Source organism: Lactuca virosa, chromosome 5 (assembly GCF_052849685.1).
Source record: "Lactuca virosa cultivar CGN04683 chromosome 5, Lactuca_virosa_CGN04683_v6, whole genome shotgun sequence".
Classification (NCBI taxonomy): Eukaryota; Viridiplantae; Streptophyta; class Magnoliopsida; order Asterales; family Asteraceae; genus Lactuca; species Lactuca virosa.
Genome location: NC_136430.1, coordinates 188,096,347 through 188,114,267, shown reverse-complemented (window position 1 = coordinate 188,114,267; position 17,921 = coordinate 188,096,347). Strand labels below are relative to the sequence as shown.

General features: G+C 40.3%; 1 protein-coding gene across 15 annotated transcripts; it reads left to right on the top strand.

The window, feature by feature from the left end:
- The first annotated feature begins 10,274 nt into the window (after nucleotides 1-10,274).
- Nucleotides 10,275-17,120, top strand: LOC145114824 (uncharacterized). 15 transcript variants are annotated; one of them, XM_079050907.1, is made up of 6 exons: nucleotides 10,276-10,487; nucleotides 11,140-11,332; nucleotides 12,747-12,817; nucleotides 13,506-13,556; nucleotides 13,856-14,215; nucleotides 14,649-16,466. In XM_079050907.1, the coding sequence occupies exon 6, from the start codon at nucleotides 14,656-14,658 to the stop codon at nucleotides 15,790-15,792; it is 1,137 nt and encodes a 378-aa protein (XP_078907033.1). In that variant the 5' UTR covers nucleotides 10,276-10,487; nucleotides 11,140-11,332; nucleotides 12,747-12,817; nucleotides 13,506-13,556; nucleotides 13,856-14,215; nucleotides 14,649-14,655; the 3' UTR covers nucleotides 15,793-16,466. The 15 variants fall into 15 exon arrangements, 9 of the variants coding, with proteins under 9 accessions (XP_078907035.1, XP_078907033.1, XP_078907032.1 ...); XM_079050906.1 differs by having other exon boundaries at nucleotides 12,743-12,817; XM_079050903.1 differs by having other exon boundaries at nucleotides 10,277-10,487; nucleotides 12,490-12,817.
- The last annotated feature ends 801 nt before the right edge of the window (nucleotides 17,121-17,921 follow it).

The window sequence follows — 17,921 nt, the reverse complement described above, 5'->3', positions numbered from 1 at the left end:
AGGAGACCGATGAAGCTCCGAAAATCCTACTCTTCTTACATCTAATACAGGTGGTTTAGGCATGGTGAGCACAAATGTGCAAGGATCCGTGAACCCGAGGGACACCTCGGTGCGATTTCAAGGACTTGACAGTTATGACTCAGATGATACCTTGGCTCGCTATCGTCCTGCGACCGAGTCTGGTATCAAAAATTTTGAAGCATTTCGAAGGGCATTAAAAGCAAGAAGAGATCAGCAATCTAAACAGCTTCAGCTCAAGGAACAGGAAATTCAATCTGTAGCCAAATAATGGGCTGATGCAATCAACAACGCCGACACTGTAACCAACATCATTAAAATTCAAGACTGGATGACCGCAATGGCTGAGACCATCCGCAAAGCTCAGTCCAATCCATATGGTGCAGGTTCATCCAGACCCCCTCCAACAACTGCTGCTAATAACTCTCAAGATGACGGAACCGCAATCGAAGTCAGTTCCGCTCCTACTTTTCTCTTCGATGACTTTGACATGAATGAGGTCAATCAACCAGAACGGTCAGATGATGTGATGATGATCTTCGATGAAGAAGAAGATTCGAGTGGATCCCAACATTCCACTTCTAAGCCCAAGGAGAAGAAGAAGAAGAAAAAGAAGCTAGCTGTCTCCAGAAAAGAATTCTTGAGTTTGCAAGATAAAGTTGATCAGATCCTAGCTGTTGTAAAATCTACTCAACCGCAACCAGATGATATGCCAGGACTGCAGTCTCTCATTGACCGCATTGAACGTCATGAAGCCAGAGAACGACTTGCTGCAGAAAGGATCTCACTTAAAGTTGAAATGGATATTCGAGCCCTGGATACCAACCGCAAATTCGATCATCAGCAATTTTTGGCAACTGCAGAACGCCTCATCTCTGAGGTATCCGCAATCAAGACAGAACTTCAAGCGATAATTGCGGATCAATCCACTCAATCAAAGAAGCTTGTGGATGAAACTCATAATGTATATGAGTCCACCATTTCAGTCCTACAGTCCACTATCAACAGCCTATGTCGCTCTTTGACGTCCAACTTTCATCGTCCGGAAATCTTGCGCCTCACCAAGGAGATCCACAAATTGCTTTTCAACACCGCAATCCCAAACAACCAACAACTTGCTGATGCACTAAAGGCTCAATTCAACGAAGTTTGTGGAAAGATTGATGGTCTTAAGCAATGGCTTGAGGAAGCACCAAATGCTCCTTCCTCAAGAGGGGGAAGTGAAGACCAAAACTCGAATCAAATCTCTCATCAACATTCTCATCCGCACCAACATTTAAACTCTCCCATCATTCATGAAAAAGTTCCTACTCCACAACCCTCACTACAGCCCTCTCCTCAGAAAAGTCCAATCCATTCTCCTCATCCGTCTCCAGTTCAAGATGATCAACATCTTTCTTCACAACATCCGGAGACTCCCCCTCATCTCAAAAACTTAGCCCCATAAATTTCTTCTGAGAACTCCTACGACTCTCCCAAAACCAAACAGAAGAAAGCTGACTGGAGAGCAGCCAAATTTGCTGAATTAATTTGGAGAGATCACGGATTCGACATTACTCTGGATGCATCCCTTGTCAATTAATGGGTTAATCCCATCCGAAGACTACTGGATGATGACTACAAACCCTACCTCACCTTTGCAGAACCTCTCGCAGACGGTTATTGGGACATTCCCATCTCCCCCAATGCAAAATTCTTTACAGTGTTTGAATCGTTTGACCGCAACCTCCCAGATGATTAAAGGTTGCCTCTAGAGTTTGAAAGACTTAACAGATTTCATGCCAAGCATGGATCTGCAATCGAGAAGATCTGGTCCAACGACAGACCCACCGCAGTCAAAAACTACAAGCCCAGAAAATTCATGAAGGCAAAATTCATCCAATATACCCTTACCAGAAGAAATTCAGACTACATCCGAACCCAAGCTGATTTCCCTTGCATGAACCCAGAGGAAATCTTCCTGATTGCAAAGGTATTTCAGAACAAGTCTGAAAAGCATCTGAAGATGAAGACTGCGTATGAAAGGGCATGTGCCTTTCTAAAAGAGACTGTGTGATTTTGCAAGAATTGATGCGGACATCCATCCAGTACTTGCTGATAAGTTTAACCTTCCTCCTCTTGAACCAGCTCCGGTCCTGACTGAAGGCTTTCAAGAAAGATCTCTTGGAGCAACTAACTTCCCAGATCTTGGAGTCATTTTCAAACGCTTGAATGATGAAACAAAATACTTCATTCCAATGACTGCCATGAACCTCATGACCAGGAAGCAATTAGAGATCACTCAAACTACAGTCAACAAATCAAAACACACAACTGCTGAGGTGAAGTTTGAAATCTCAAGGAGGCTTGCGTGGCTTAAGGAAGTCAGGAAGTTCTGGAGGATTCTCATCAAGTTTCTCAAGCTCGACTCATGACAGGAAAGTTGAAGAGCTCACTTAGGGGGGGAATTGTTGAAACATAGAAGTGACCCTCTTAAACTTAATCCAAACCGTCTCTCTCTTATCCGCAACCACTCTGTCATCAGCAGTGAAGTACCGCAACCGCAGTCATTGTCATCAGCACTTAGTCTTAGTCTTTTATCTGTTTTTCTTAAAGTACTTTGTTTTATCCAATGTGCCCTGCGTGGCAACTCTTAACAGATAGGACTTTTGTAATCTTAGAGACTCTATCAAAGGAGTTCTCTCTTTCTGAATGAAAACACATCTCTACGCATCTTGAATCTCATATCTCCTGAAATTCATAACTTACTCATCTCCTTCTTACTCTCTAAACTATAATCTGAAATATATCAGATCTAAACCTCTCCTTCTGAGCAAGTCAGTCTTGACTTAATCACTAAGTTTGATCACACTTACTAACTTGGTCTGATTGCATTCCTCGTTAAGAATCAACTTAAGTGTATACTTGATATAATACTTGTTGTCTTTTATATTTCCGCACCTAATCATCTAACTATCTAACTCTAACTTATATTATTGTTGAGCTTTATGATCCTTTGAGTTAAACTTTAAATTCCGCAATATAAACTAGTTCTAACGTTTGTTCAAGTGTGTTTCACAAGTTTTTCTCTCAACAATTAGAGACACTGAGAACGGAAAGGCTTTATGACAAGTTCTCAAAGTGTGATTTCTGGTTGAGAGAGGTGCAGTTTTTGGGACACATCATCAACCAGGAGGGTATTTCGTTTGATCCAGCCAAGGTTGAGGCAGTGATGCGGTGGGAAGTACCGAAGAATGCATCTGAGATTCGGAGCTTCTTAGGTCTAGCGGGGTATTATCGGAGGTTTATCCAGGATTTCTCCAAGATCGTCTTGCCATTGACCCGTTTGACCAAGAAGAATGTGACCTTCCGGTGGGGCCTAGACCAGCAGTTGGCTTTCGAGACCTTGAGGCAGAAGTTATGCGAGGCCCCGATTCGAGTGCTATTGGAGGAGATGGATGATTTGGTTGTGTATTGTGATGCATCGATCTCAGGGTTAGGGGCGGTACTGATGCAGAGGGGGGAGGTGATTGCTTACGCCTCGAGGTAGTTGAAGCCTCATGAGGCGAATTACCCCACTCACGACCTGGAATTAGGAGCAGTGGTGTTTTCCTTCAAGATTTGGAGACACTACTTGTATGGAGTACGGTGCACTATTTATACTGATCATAAGAGTTTGAAGTATTTGATGGATCAGCAGAACCTCAACATACGATAGAGGATGTGGTTGGATGTGCTGAAAGATTATGACTGTGAGATCTTATACCATCCCGGGAAGGCCAACGTGGTGGCCGATGCTTTCAGCCGCAAGACGACAGGTTCTCCGATCGGGAACGTTTGTCTGAGGATGGCGGTGGTCTCTCCACTACTAGATATGATCAAGAAGGATCAAGTGGAGGGTTTAAAGAAAGAGAACTGGAAGATAGAGCATATTCGGGGACAGTTTCCCTTATTTGTACGGGATGGTTGGGGGCTCTTGACACATTGTGTCCGGGTGTGGGTACCGGTGACCGGGGGAGTGAGACAGAAGATATTAGAGGAGGCACACAAGTCCAAGTTCTCTATACATCCGAGAGCTACAAAAATGTATAGAGATCTGAGACTGAGCTATTGGTGGCCCTGCATGAAGCGGGAGATCGCTTGGTTCGTGGAGCGGTGCTTGACCTGCAGGAAGGTCAAGGCCGAACATCAGCGGCCGCATGGCAAGGTTCAGCCATTACCGATTCCTATGTAGAAGTGGAAGGAGATCACTATGGACTTCATCACGAAGTTACCGAGGACAGCGAGGGGTGTGGACGCCATATAGGTTAGTGTAGATAGGCTGACGAAGAGTGCCCACTTTATTCCGATCTCCGAGAGCATTTCCGATGAGAAATTAACGGATATTTACGTGCGAGAGGTGGTGGCTAGGCACGGGGTGCCAGTGTCAGTAGTCTCTGACCGGGATGTCCGATTTACATCTAGATTCTGGAAGAATTTCCACGAGGAGCTGGGCACTCAGTTACATTTCAGCACAGCGTACCAACCCCAGACAGACGGCCAGAGTGAGAGGACGATCCGAACACTCGAGGATATGCTTTGGGTATGCGTGTTGGACTTTGGAGGGAGTTGGGATACATGTATCTCACTAGCAGAGTTTTCATACAGCAATAGTTATCATGCTAGTATCGACCGACCACCGTTTGAGATGTTGTATGGTCGGAGGTGTAGGACCCCTGTTTGTTGGGGTGAGGCAGGGCACCGGGTCATGGCGAGCATCGAGGTGGTGCTGAAGACGACTGAGTTGATTCAGCAGGTGCGCGACAGACTACGAGTCGCACAGAGCCGTGAGAAAAGCTATGCTGACTGGCGCCGATCGGATCTTGAGTTTCAGGTGGAGGATTTTGTCTTGCTGAAAGTGTCACCATGGAAGGGTGTCATTAGGTTCCGGAAGAGGGGCAAGCTAGGGCCCCGATATATTGGACCGTTCAGGATTACTGCCTGAGTGGGCAAGGTGGCCTATCGCTTGGATCTGTCGGACGAGCTTATCCATATACACAACACCTTCCATGTGTCCCGGCTTTGGAAGTGTGTCACACATGAGGCCACAGTTGTTTTTCTGGATGACATTCAGGTGGACGAGAGCCTGAACTACATTGAGAGGCCCGTTGCAATTTTGGATAGAAAGACCAACGTTCTTCGGAACAAGGAGGTGAGGTTAGTAAAGGTGCAATGGCAGCACCGAAGAGGCTCCGATGGACATGGGAGCCGGAGGATGAGATGCGAGAGCACTACCAAGATTTGCTCGCATCAGCAGACTTTGAGGACGAAGTCTAGTTCAAGTGGCGGAGATTTGTAACGCTCATTTCAGGTATCTATTTCTTTTCAGAATTTTAGGGTTTTAGACTGGAACTCGACGAGTTGGGGAGCTCCAACTTGTCGAGTAGAGATCATTGTGGGATGCGGGATTTAGGACCTACTCGACGAGTTGGAAGGCCCAACTCGACGAGTAGGCACTGTAAAGGAAAAGCCTAAATTTTAGGGTTTGCACCCTATATAATCTCCTTAAAACCTTGAGGTTGACCTTCCATCAGCCTCCAAACCCTAAGAACGTCAGTGCTAAACCCTAATCCCTATTTTTTTCTCATATTGTGAGCTAGAGTGACTTTTGGAGCTTAAGAAGAAGAAGATAGTGAGAAGAAGGAGGAGATCCAGCAAACAAAGCCTTCACTCTTGAGCTTGACCATCTTGTGGACTATTGTAAGCATTCAAGATTCGATTTTTATCTGAGAATATGACTAGATCTTGAGTTTACTCTTCGTTTCCCATCATTCTTGTCGATTGCATGAATGGGGTTCATAAAGTTTGCAACTTTATGAATCTCCAGGGAAAAATGGTCCCATGGTGGGCTAGATCTAGCTTTTGGTCAAGCATGGATGCCATGCATGGAGTTTACAGTATATGTTCCCTTTTTGGCCATTTTGACTTCAAGACATGCATGTCCATCAAGCCTCCATCTTTGGAACATTTTGAGGATTAGAACCTTATCTGGAAAGGAGGGATTCCAGATCCCTAGAGTCTTGAACCACATGGCTAAGCTTTTGAGCTTTCCAACCTTTGTTAAGCGCTTTAGAGCATTCAGAGTGGTTCTAGAGGATAAAGTTGGAAACTTTATCCTTTTAGACACCTTTAGGTTTCAGATCTAAGCCCTAGAGTCTCTGCAATTGACGTATCATCGGAATAAGCAAACAGGGGGAAAACTCGACGAGTTGCCCTGACAACTCGACGAGTTGGATCGGGTTTCCCCGTATACTGGATATTGCGTGAACTCGTCGAGTTGATGAGACAACTCGGCGAGTTAGCTAGGGTTTGTCCCGGTTTTCTGGACTCTGAAGGAACTCGACGAGTTGCTAGATGCACTCAACGAGTTGGGGTCAACATAGACTGTTGACCTTGACTGTTGACTTGGACTTTGACCAGGGTTGACCAAGTTTGACTTTGAGGGTATTTATGGTATTTCAGGATTTTGACAAGTTAATCACATGATAGTTATAGGTCGTTGAGTTGGAGCCGCGCGTTGGGACTTATCTGACCCAATCTTATCGGTTCAGCATTCTTGTGATGTGAGTCTCCTCACCATACCAATAGGTCGAAGGCACAAGGCCGTCCCATTTCGTGATATGTGGTATACTAGTTGATGTAGTGATATGTGGTATGATAGTTAATTATATGCTAAGTGGTATGCTAAATACCATGGATTTCCAGCTAAAGACCATGGGGGAGCCTATGCACTTAGGTGTAAGACCATGTGGGGGAGCCCATGACATCCTGGAGTAAGACCCTGGGAGGAGCTCACATCATCTTTATATGTTTGTATGCATGACTTATATGGCTTGTGTAGCTTTTATAGTTAGTATGGATTATGTGATTATGTGGTTTGTCTGGGGTATGCTCTGGGGAATTCACTAAACGTTAGCTTACAATTTGTTGATTTGTTTCAGGTACTTCTGAGCCTAAGGGCAAAGGCAAGCCTTGATGGCGCGATATGCACTCTCCGACATTTGATTTGATGGGACACTCTGATATTTGGAATAAAATGTTAATATTATGAATTTTGAAAACAATGGTCAATGTTACTTCATATTTTATGGGAATGTTTGGTTAATTAAAAATGAAAATTTGGGTCGTTATACAAAGCTAGACAACAAACCACACAATTACAAAAGGATACTCATAAGGGACTTTTCCCCCAAGAGCTCCAATAAATACATATATTTATTGTTCATATTCAACAACCAATCATACGATATTTAAAAATAAAAAAATGAAAAAAAATAAAAAAAATACATAAGCACTAACACCATTAGCAAACAAAGTACCAGCTGGGGATTTGGCGTTTTCTTTCCTTAACTAATGTTGGTTAGACTTGTGTTTGTTGATCCAATACCATACCAAGGAGTATACATCTGACTCTTTAAGATATTTGTATAGACATGTTGTGTTATGTTGTTGATGTTTGGGGCATTGTTTTGAATGAATGAAATCATAATTTTTCCTTCTAGATTTTCATCTAACAATATGTTAGCACTCTTGACTCTTGATGTCTCTGTGTATTACTTCATTATCCTTCTCTCAAGTGAAGATAGTCATATAGTTGAGCCCGCTTGCTACACTTAGTAAATCTTGAGGCGTTGTATCCATGTAGAACTTTTACAGGAGTCTTGAAATGATGATCAAGGCTACAATTGCTAGCATACTTGTAGACTATAATCATCCCATTGCCTTCATCACAATAACCAATGAAAGTAATGATAGCACCTGTTCGGTTTTGCCAACATTAAAGATAATAGTCAAGGCTTCCATTAGGATCATACACATAAACTATAATCATCTCATTGCCTTCATCACATTAACCATTAAAAGGGGTGATGTTTTAACAAACATTAAAGATGAAGGTCAAGGCTTCCATTGGCAGCATATTTGGAAATCATCTCAATGCCTTCCAATATATAGAGACATCATACCAATGTTGCTTAGAACTTGCAACACCCGTTCAATAGTTTAAACAAGTATCATACCAAATGAGTATACATCCGAATATCTGGGATCCACGTAGAAGTTGGTACCGGCATAATATTTGGGATCCCTCGTCTTCAAACCAAATCAAAACTCAAATCCCTAATTAAAAGCCAGAACGAAAACGTAAAACAGAGTCAAAACCCATACATAATCGGATTAGTCAATCCCATGTTCATATATATAGTCAAATAAAGAACACGCATAAAAAAAAGCAAATCAAAAGCATTTCGATACCTTACACGAAATAAGCTGACAAAGGCCAGCAGGTGACGTGCTAGGTTAGATATATTCGTCTTCGGTCAACAGATCGTTAAGTTTCTTCAGGACTCCGATGAGGCCGTGAGATTCAGGTCGGTGACGGCTGGGAGGGAGCAGTATGATGTACCAGGATTTGAAGGGCCAAAGGAACCAATCAGGATCGATTGCCTCACGAATCACGATGATGTTTTCGATAACATCATTAAGCTTTTATAACCCTAAAAGTTTCACATCTCGTTCTAAATCGAGCTTGAATTTTGTCTGAAAATCGATTCAGCGATTTGGTAGGAGGTGTTACGGAGGGCAACGAGGGAAATAAATGAGGGTAGAGGCGACGTAACTTCAGTCTTTAGTTTTTATAGTGTAGGACTGGACTGAATAGGGATGGCAAAAAGCCCCATACCCGATGGGAACCCGAAACCCGCACCCGTTTTGACCGGGGAATCCCCAAGTTGACCGGGGATGAGGACAGGGAATCCCCGAATAAAAAAGTGGGGAAGGGGATGGGGATGGGGATACCCCTAATCCCCGACCCTAGACCCGCCCCCGATATATATTAATATATAAAAGTAATACAAAACATATATTTATAGTACAATTTACAATACATAGAATTTTATCCACGTAACCTAACTCATTAGTAATTACTTGGTTCAAATTATACTTTGTTTTTCTTTTTATCTTATTTAAACTCATGTATAATTTTTTTGTATTTTGTTCATCTATTTTACCTCAAATATCACTCTGATAATTTTTTCTACTTGATTTCTCATGTATGTATTTAAATATGGTAGAAAATTTATTTATATTTTTTATGCAATCTATATATATTTTTATATTTTGTAAAATCTTTAAACTTATGCTGGTAAAATTGAAATTTAGATGTTTTCTTTACATAAAATTTTTCATATTAAAAGAGAAAAAGAAATCCCCGATTCTCCGTTGGGGATCCCCAATCCCCGTTGGGGGTAGGGATGGGGGTTTATCTATATTCCCCGGTGGGGATGCGGATGGAGATGAGGATTCGGGGATTGGGGTCCCCTGTAAAACCCGCCCCCGTTGCCATCTCTAGGACTGATGGGCTAACAACCTAACGTCAGTTGGCTGAAAACTATGTATTATGTACTAATGTAGGGTTAGTTCTACAAGTCTAACTTATCTGAAAGTTTAGATTCATGTTTAATATATATTTGAGATTTTTTAGCTCAGTTTCATGAGAAGTTATTGTTTCGAGTCTTAATTAATAAAAAAGTCATTAATTTATCATTTTCTTAGATATTAACAAAAATAATCATAAGGTTTTAATCAAAATAATCAAATTTTCATATTTTATAAAAATTAAAAACATATCTTCTGTTTAATATGTTATTCTAGACTGATAAAAAATATATAACTTGTATTTTTTTTTTCTTATTTACAAATAAACTTTTTCAATTTAATGTTTGAAATATTTATTTCAAAAAGTTTAATCGTTTCGTTTTTCAATAAAATATCATATTTTAAGTCTATCTATCATTTTATTTAACTTTTTGTTAGGTTTAGTAATTTTTTTTTTCAGAATTTTTCAACAAATTTCAAACTTTTTCACCGCATTCCAAAATATATAATTTTTTGGTTATTGTCTAAAATTCAGTAATTTCTTTTATTAAATTTTTTTTGATTAGACATAAAGGAATATGCCATGCCTCTCTCCCAAAAAGTTGGCTTTTTTTTTAAAAAAATAAATAAAAAAAAAATAATTTGGACATTTGTAAATACTACATTCAAAAGTGGTTGGTTTCCATAATAATTGATTTTTTTTACGTATTTTTCATGTATGGACAACATTTATTCATCCTGACAACAGTGGCGGAGCCAATGGGTTAGTAATGGGGTGCAAGGACCCCACTTAAATGTGGGTTCCACCAGGTATATACATAAACAATAAAAAAAAAAAATTCTGAATATATGGTCCCCTCTAAGAAAATCATGTGCACCCACTTACCCCATTTGAAAGGTGAAAGTTGTGTATTATTTTTCTCTCTGTTGAGTTTCAACAAAAGCACCCCTCTTCCTTAAACCTAGCTGCTCATATGCACTGCTTCTGATGCCGTCCACAGAGATCAGATACCGGAATGAGCTCGTTTTTTCGGGCTCTCTCTAAATCTGAAGTCTAAAAACAACCACAAAGCTAGGTATGCTATTTATTTTTGACATTTACTTTGTTAAAAACAAGAAAAATCCGAGTAATCGTAACGGATGTTTTCGAATCGGCTTTGGGGTAATCTTTATCGGACCATTTTGGCTTGGTCATTTGACAAAATTTATGATAAGAATTCAATCTAAACTCAGGCATTCAATCAGGTTCCTTTTTCCATGATAAAATTGACTTGATTGTTTAAGAAATCCCCATTTGGATATGTAATATCTTTTAAGAAATTCCTAAAGGGATCAGCTGAAGATTGATGAATCTGATTAGATTCAGCTCTGAGCTTCAAGAACATTGAATTGTGGGATTTGACTTTTGTGTTTGCTTGGGTCCTTCGTTGTGTTGTTGCCGCCATTTCAGTTTAATTGAAGTGTTTATCTCTTTACAGAAAAGTAGTGATCCATTGTCGATGTTTTCGTTTTTTTATTAGGCTGACCTTGTTTTAGCATAGTTTAAGAGGTATTGTTATGCTTAATTTAATAATTTGACTTGTAATCAGCCAACCACTCTATTGTTATGTGTTTTTTGTGATATAGGGTTTAATGTAGAGGCTTTTATATTATCTTTTTGTTTAGTTTAAGGGGCATTTTGATGCTAATTTTATATTCTTGTTTAATGCTTATCTTATTGTTTAACAGAATAACAAGGGGACAATGGCTTTACTGGTTGGAATAAACCAGAAAGACAGACAGACTTAAGACTCATAAAGAAGCAACGGTCAACGGTCAACGGTCAACTGTGCACCCCACTTGACTTCCGGGCTGGATCCGCCACTGCCTGACAACACCTACTATGTATTCTTGCGTCCGTTCCGGATTGTACCGTCCATATGTAAGTGTTTCAGTTTGTATGTACCCCACCCCATGTTTGAGTTTTTATGCAAGTGAGGAGGTACATACAGTGTTATCGATAGCGATAGCGAGGTAATAGCGACGACCTACCTATATGCTACGTAGCGATAGCGATGAAATAGCGACGGCTATTTCATTTTAGCGATTGCCTATTAAAAAAATTAATACTAGTTTAGCTACACCTATTTAACAGTTATAGCTAATAAATAAGCTAAACACCAATATTATTAGTTCAAATAAGTTCTAAAACATGAATATGACAAAACAAAAGTGTTATTTTGACACTCTAAAATAGGATTCACAAGTTAAAGTGTCAATGAGCTTATAAGCACGAAGTCAAACATCAGAATTCACCAAAATTCACTATAGAAACAAAATAACGGAATCAAAAGCATAAGATTTTGGAAACAATGAGCATGAACAATCAGAAAACTCACTGTAGTTTTCTTCGTTATTCAATTCTTCTTTATAGTACAGAGAGAGAATTGTAGAATAGGAATATAAGAATGAAATATATAATCAATTGACTCTATTGGAAGCATTATTTGAAGTATCAGATAAGAAACCATAGAGTCGGATGTGAGCGTCGCTGGTTATCAGTCAGTCGAGATGGTTTTCCCGCCAATCCCCAAGTCGGCGATTGATTCTCCAAATTGGCAATCCCAAACGCCAAATTGGCGAACCTAATCACACATTGGACCTATTCCGATCGCTAAAAACATGTTTCAACTATCAATTTTGCAATTCGGGAAAAAAACATCGCTACATCGCTATTTTGTCGCTACAGATCACATAGCGACATACCATCGCATCGCCTCGCTAATCGCTATAGCGATCGCTATGATCGCTATTGACAACACTGGGTACATATACTAGCATCTTCAAATTACTATATTCTAAGTTTTAATAAGAAAACCATAGGTAGCATTGCTTGACGAGACTGAACCATGGAATAACTGAATTGGACTTAATCATATTGTTTGTATAGCTTTTGGTCAAAGCTTAAACACAACATAACAAGACGTTAAAACTACAAGATTGCCATTTATATTTTATTAGAAATATTAATACGTGAAACACACCTGTAACATCCGGATTCCCAGGTATCTTATTTTATGTATTTTTATTGAGTATTAGAGAGGGACTCAGCGAGTAGACGCTTAAACTCGCCGAGTAGGATCGACGTTTGCTGACTGTATTAAATGAATGGACTCGGCGAGTCCACGCTGTTAAGTGAAACCCTAATCCTCGGGGCCTGAGCCCTATTTAAAGGCCTTTATGGCCTCCATTTGCGGCCAATGCACCCCAGAGGAACCCTAGAGAGAGCAGTAAGAGAGTTGAGAGCAAAAGGAGGCTATTTCTTCATCTTTTTGTGTGGTTTGGCTTGAAGGAAGTTAGGAGCACACATCTAGAACGTGAAGGGGACTGGATCTGAGCTAATCATCTTGTGGTATCATCTTTGGAGGTATAAACCTTTCCCATTTCGTGTTATGTTGATGGATTCCTTGCTTTTAGGGTTTTTACCCTCATTTTATGGAAGATCTAGAGAGTATGAGGTCCACTTTGGGATTATGACATCAGATCTGGACCCATAGAGGTCTAGAGGACCTTTCCCACTCTGCTTTATGCTGATTCATGGAGGATTGGAGACTAGGTTGCCATATCTAGTGTTATTTCTCCATTTGAGGCTTGATATGTGATGCATGCACGTAAAGGTTGCACCTTTACGTGACTTTTGAGTGTTAAAAGGATGGATCTACTGTTTGGTGAAGCAGATCTGACCTCAAGAGATCTTTTGAGGGTTTTCATGGGAGGAACTCGCCGAGTCCATAAGGGACTCGACTAGTCGAGTCGGGTTGCCCCGCGACTCGCGACCTGTGACGACCCATAGAGCACCGGGTTGACCAGCGAGTCCAGGGAGGACCAGGGACGTAGAGTACAGACATGTACTCGCCGAGTCACTCTAGTGCACTCGGCGAGTCCGGTCAATGTTGACCGTTGACTTTTGTTGACTTTAGGGTTTAGTCAGTGGTTGGTCTTATGAGCCATTAGAGGGGCAGATTGGTCTTTTGCCCTTCTTAGAGAACTTATAGAGAGGGGTTGACCTAGCCTTTAGAAGTTGTATTAATTAGAGTAATTATTTATGTGATTAGGCGAAGGCTAGCGCAGTAATTCAGAGTTCGAGATTTACCGAGTCACCCGAGGTGAGTCTTCTCACTATACTTTACCTTGAGTGGTAATAGAGCTATGTGATAGAGTATCTTGTATGTTATGTATGTGAGGTGTTGCACTGCATTATTTCTATGTGGTATATGCTGTGTGTATTCCAGAGTTACAGAGTTAGAACCGGAAGGTTCATAGAGTTAGGACCAGAGGGTCCACAGAGTTAGGACCGGAGGGTCCACAGAGTTATAGCCTCGAGTGGCTAATATGTGTTACATGTGGTATTTTGGGGAACTCACTAAACATTTATGCTTACAATGTTTTGTGTTATGTGTTTCAGGTACCAGTGAGGATCGCGGGAAGGCGCCGGCATGATCAGTACATACATGAGGAGTTTTTTTATACTTGTGATCTTGGGATATGTTTTCTTGAGTGTTATGTGATACAATGAGATTTTTATAATATTGTGAATAAAATTATGTTTTTAAAATGTAAAAAAATTGTTTGAAAATTTTGGGTGTTACAAGTTGGTATCAGAGCCTTGGTTTGAGGGATTCGGATGCACCGTCGAGCGCATTTGAACTGAAACTGAGGATTTGAGGAAATTTTTTTTGAAATAGAACAAATTTTTCTAAAAAGAGTAAAAAGATTTGAAACGAGCAGAGTAGAGCAGTGTGTACGATCAGCCAGCGCCCGAACGGTGATTTCCCAAAATACCCTTACATTATGCGTTATGAGATATTATGTGATATGATATGCATGCTAGAGTAGGCTAGGTATTACTATTAGGACTAGAGTGGCCTGATCTGTGATGCCTTAGCCTAGGAGTTACTGCTACTATGAGATGCTTCGAGAGTAAGTAGGTAGCAGCGAGAAACTTATGAGTGGTTTACTAGAGAGTAGCCTGAGTTTAGTGAGATATGGAGTATTGGTGACCTGGGATCCAAGGAGGAGGACTTAGGGTGAATATTGATGCGGTGTGGACGGTAGTATAGGGCCCGTACTACTGAAGACACCGGAGCAGTGCGCACTCTAAGTAAGAATCCTTTGGGTACTAAGAGAGCAAGTAGGGTCGAGTATCGAGTGCGAATATACTCGAGCGAGTCTCTGATTCCTTTTGTGTTGTATTTCAGAGACATCATGGTTGGGACGCGCCATCACCCAGGGGGCAGTGATACCAGTGGTACCAGTGATGAGGAGATCCGTAGGCTGATTCACGAGGAGGTGGTCGCGGCCATTCGAGCTGAGATACCAGAGATGTTCGGGTCTATCAAGACCACGTTGATCGAGACTTTTGATGAGCGGTACACTGCTTTCACTGAGGCTGTTGTTGCTGCGGCTACCGTAGCCGTCGCTGCTGCCAGGCCGCAGGGGGGTGACTCGTTGCTGTACCGAGAGTTCAGCAACACGAAGCCACCAGAGTTTGATGGGATGCGGGATCCGATTCCTGCGATGAGATGGGTTTCTGATATTGAGGGATGCTTTTATACGTGTTCTTGTCCGGAGCATCTGAGAGTTCGGTTCGCGCTGAACCAGCTTCGCTTGGGAGCGAAGGACTGGTGGAAGTTTGTGACAGCGCACTACACACCTGCAGAGTCTGCCGCAGTGACCTGGGAGAGGTTCATCGCTATGTTTCGTGATGAGTATGTTCCCCCGGTGGAGAGGGAACGTTTGGCCCAGGAGTTTCTGACCCTCAAGCAGGGTACTGAGTCTGTTACTGTGATCACCAGGATGTTCCATGAGAGGGCGATGTTTTGCCCTGAGCACGTGTCTACCGAGCAGGCACGTATGATTCGGTATTTGAGTATTCTGAGGAAGGACATACGAGAGTTCGTGGCGAACTCGTCATACCGGACATTTGCTGAGCTTCAGGCAAATGCCCGGAAGAGGGAGATAGAGCTAGAGACTCAGGCTAGAGAGGAGGCGGAGTCTCAGGGGAGAGATCGGCGACCGGCACAGTCCCAGCCGGCAGCCAAGCGGGCCAAGCCCGCCGATTCGAGATCAGGGAACCAGAAGGGCCGCACTTGTGGCAAGTGCGGCAAGGGTCACGAGGGAGTTTGTAGAGCAGGGTCTTGCTACAAGTGTGGCAAGGAGGGGCACATGGCCAAGGATTGCCCCAAGGGGTTTGCAGTTTGTTTTCACTGCAACCAGACCGGACACCGGAAGACAGAGTGTCCGCAGTTGCGAGGGTCAGCTCAGGGAGCTTCTCAGGGATCTGTCCCTGCTGCCGTGCGGGTTACGGAGAGTCGGCCAGTGAAGGCCGAGGCGCCGGCATGATCAGTACACACATGAGGAGTTTTTTTATACTTGTGATCTTGGGATATGTTTTCTTGAGTGTTATGTGATACAATGAGATTTTTATAATATTGTGAATAAAATTATGTTTTTAAAATGTAAAAAAATTGTTTGAAAAATTTGGGTGTTACAACACCTTCCAAGAATTCAATGATTTTTGTATATATTGGCGAATTTTATTTCTCAAATAAAACAACCCTAATTGAGGTATATAAAATTCAAAATTATCTTATGCAGAAAATGAAGAGAAATACTCATGAAATGGATTATGTAAATATGTTATTAATTAATAATAACATGTATTGAAAAAAATATAAGAATCGATAACTTTCAATTGGAATTGGAAACATTAAGATTAGATAAATGTACTAAAGGATAAATTGAAGGATATAAACATGTTAGCAAGCATCATTAACATGTTTTGATTCATAAACTTTATACATCTTGTTATATGGTTAAATAGTTATGAAAGTTGCATAAATTGAATACAATAACAAGATATTGGTATTATTTGAACCTATTGAATGATGCATTTATGAGAAAAAGGGCATATTGACATTATAAGAATGTCCTAAAAAGACAATAGAAGATACATAGTTTCCAGGTTATGTACGATTGAATTACATGTGTGGGTTATACTATTGATTGATAAATATTGTATTAGGACAATTCAAAAGGATCAAAGGAAGGTTTGGAACAAGGAAAATAGAAGTCGTTAGTGGAACTAACTACCAAAGGTAGTGTTATGGGTGATATTTTCATAACCTTATTTTATTATGACTAACATCTTGAATCACCCAAGATCTTGAACAAGCCAACATCTTGGGATTGCGAACGTACTTCTTGTGCAGGACTAAAGGCTTATCTCACAAGACATGGACTAAGTCAACTAAGCATGTAGTCAAAAAGAAAAGACGCTAAATCTCCCCGACATATATGGTCAAGTAAGAATAGGGGAAGATACCAGATTTTTAGGGAAGCTAGTTAGCTATCAGATGTATAAATAGAGGATCTGAGATCATTTCACGCATGTTCAGATTACACACATACACTTGGTCACTCTCACTACCTCTCGGTCATACTACTCACTATCAGCTTGTACTTATAACGTTATTGCTTATTTATAATAAAAGTTCTAAAGGCATAGTGACATTAGTCATCTCCGGAGGTTTTATGTCAGGGATCCTAAAGGATTAAGGGTTTTCCTCGTATATTCATGTGTTCTTGTTCTTACATTTATGTTTACATTGATCTTTCTCAATTTGCATTGCTTTTACACGATTTATTAAACATATTTATATCTGATTACATCTTTGGCATATGACATTTATATTGGGATACTTTACAATATCTTGACCTTTTTGAACGTCTTATTGTTCTTTTCAACATTTTCTATATATTTACCACTTTAACATTATTTTTGTCCAAATTTCCAAATATACACATACTCATATATTGTATTAAATAAACATTCTTTTACTTATGTGATTTTTGACCAAAAAATGTAGTATATATAAAGATTTTAAATTTGGTATACGTCATAAATGCTAATATTTTTATGATGAATGTTTTTGGTAAGTATTGAATTGATTATCGGATATAGTTTCAATATGAATTGTTATGTTATCTTTTACATTGTATAATGAGAAATTGCATAACTCATGACATAAGATTATATGAATGTGGACCGAATGCATTTGGAAATTTTGTATGTATTATACTTGTTAGAACGAGGAATCGGTTTGCTTAATGATCGTGTTTTGCAAATCGTTTCTTATGTTTTTCTATTTTTGTCTATTGATTATGGGTAAAACCCTAATGTTTTCATTAGATTAGATGTAACCTACTAATTTGGTATGATTCAATTGTTTGAATATTAGTTTTGTTTAATATATTATGTTTGTTTGATTAAATTCTTTGTGTGTTAAAGTTTTGATTTTATTATCTATTTTGAGTTATATGTGATTTAGACAAGAAAATGGACTGCATTAACTTGAATCTTAATTAGTTTATGAACAATAAACTGTTAGGACTAGTGTTTGACAAAACCTAGGGACAAGTGATAAAACTGTACACTTAAATGTATAACAAAGTGTTTATGAACCACTTAT

Coding starts and splice junctions, on each gene's coding strand:
- LOC145114824 (XM_079050909.1), top strand. CDS start 14,656: ATGGTTGGGACGCGCCATCACCCAGGGGGCAGTGATACCAGTGGTACC.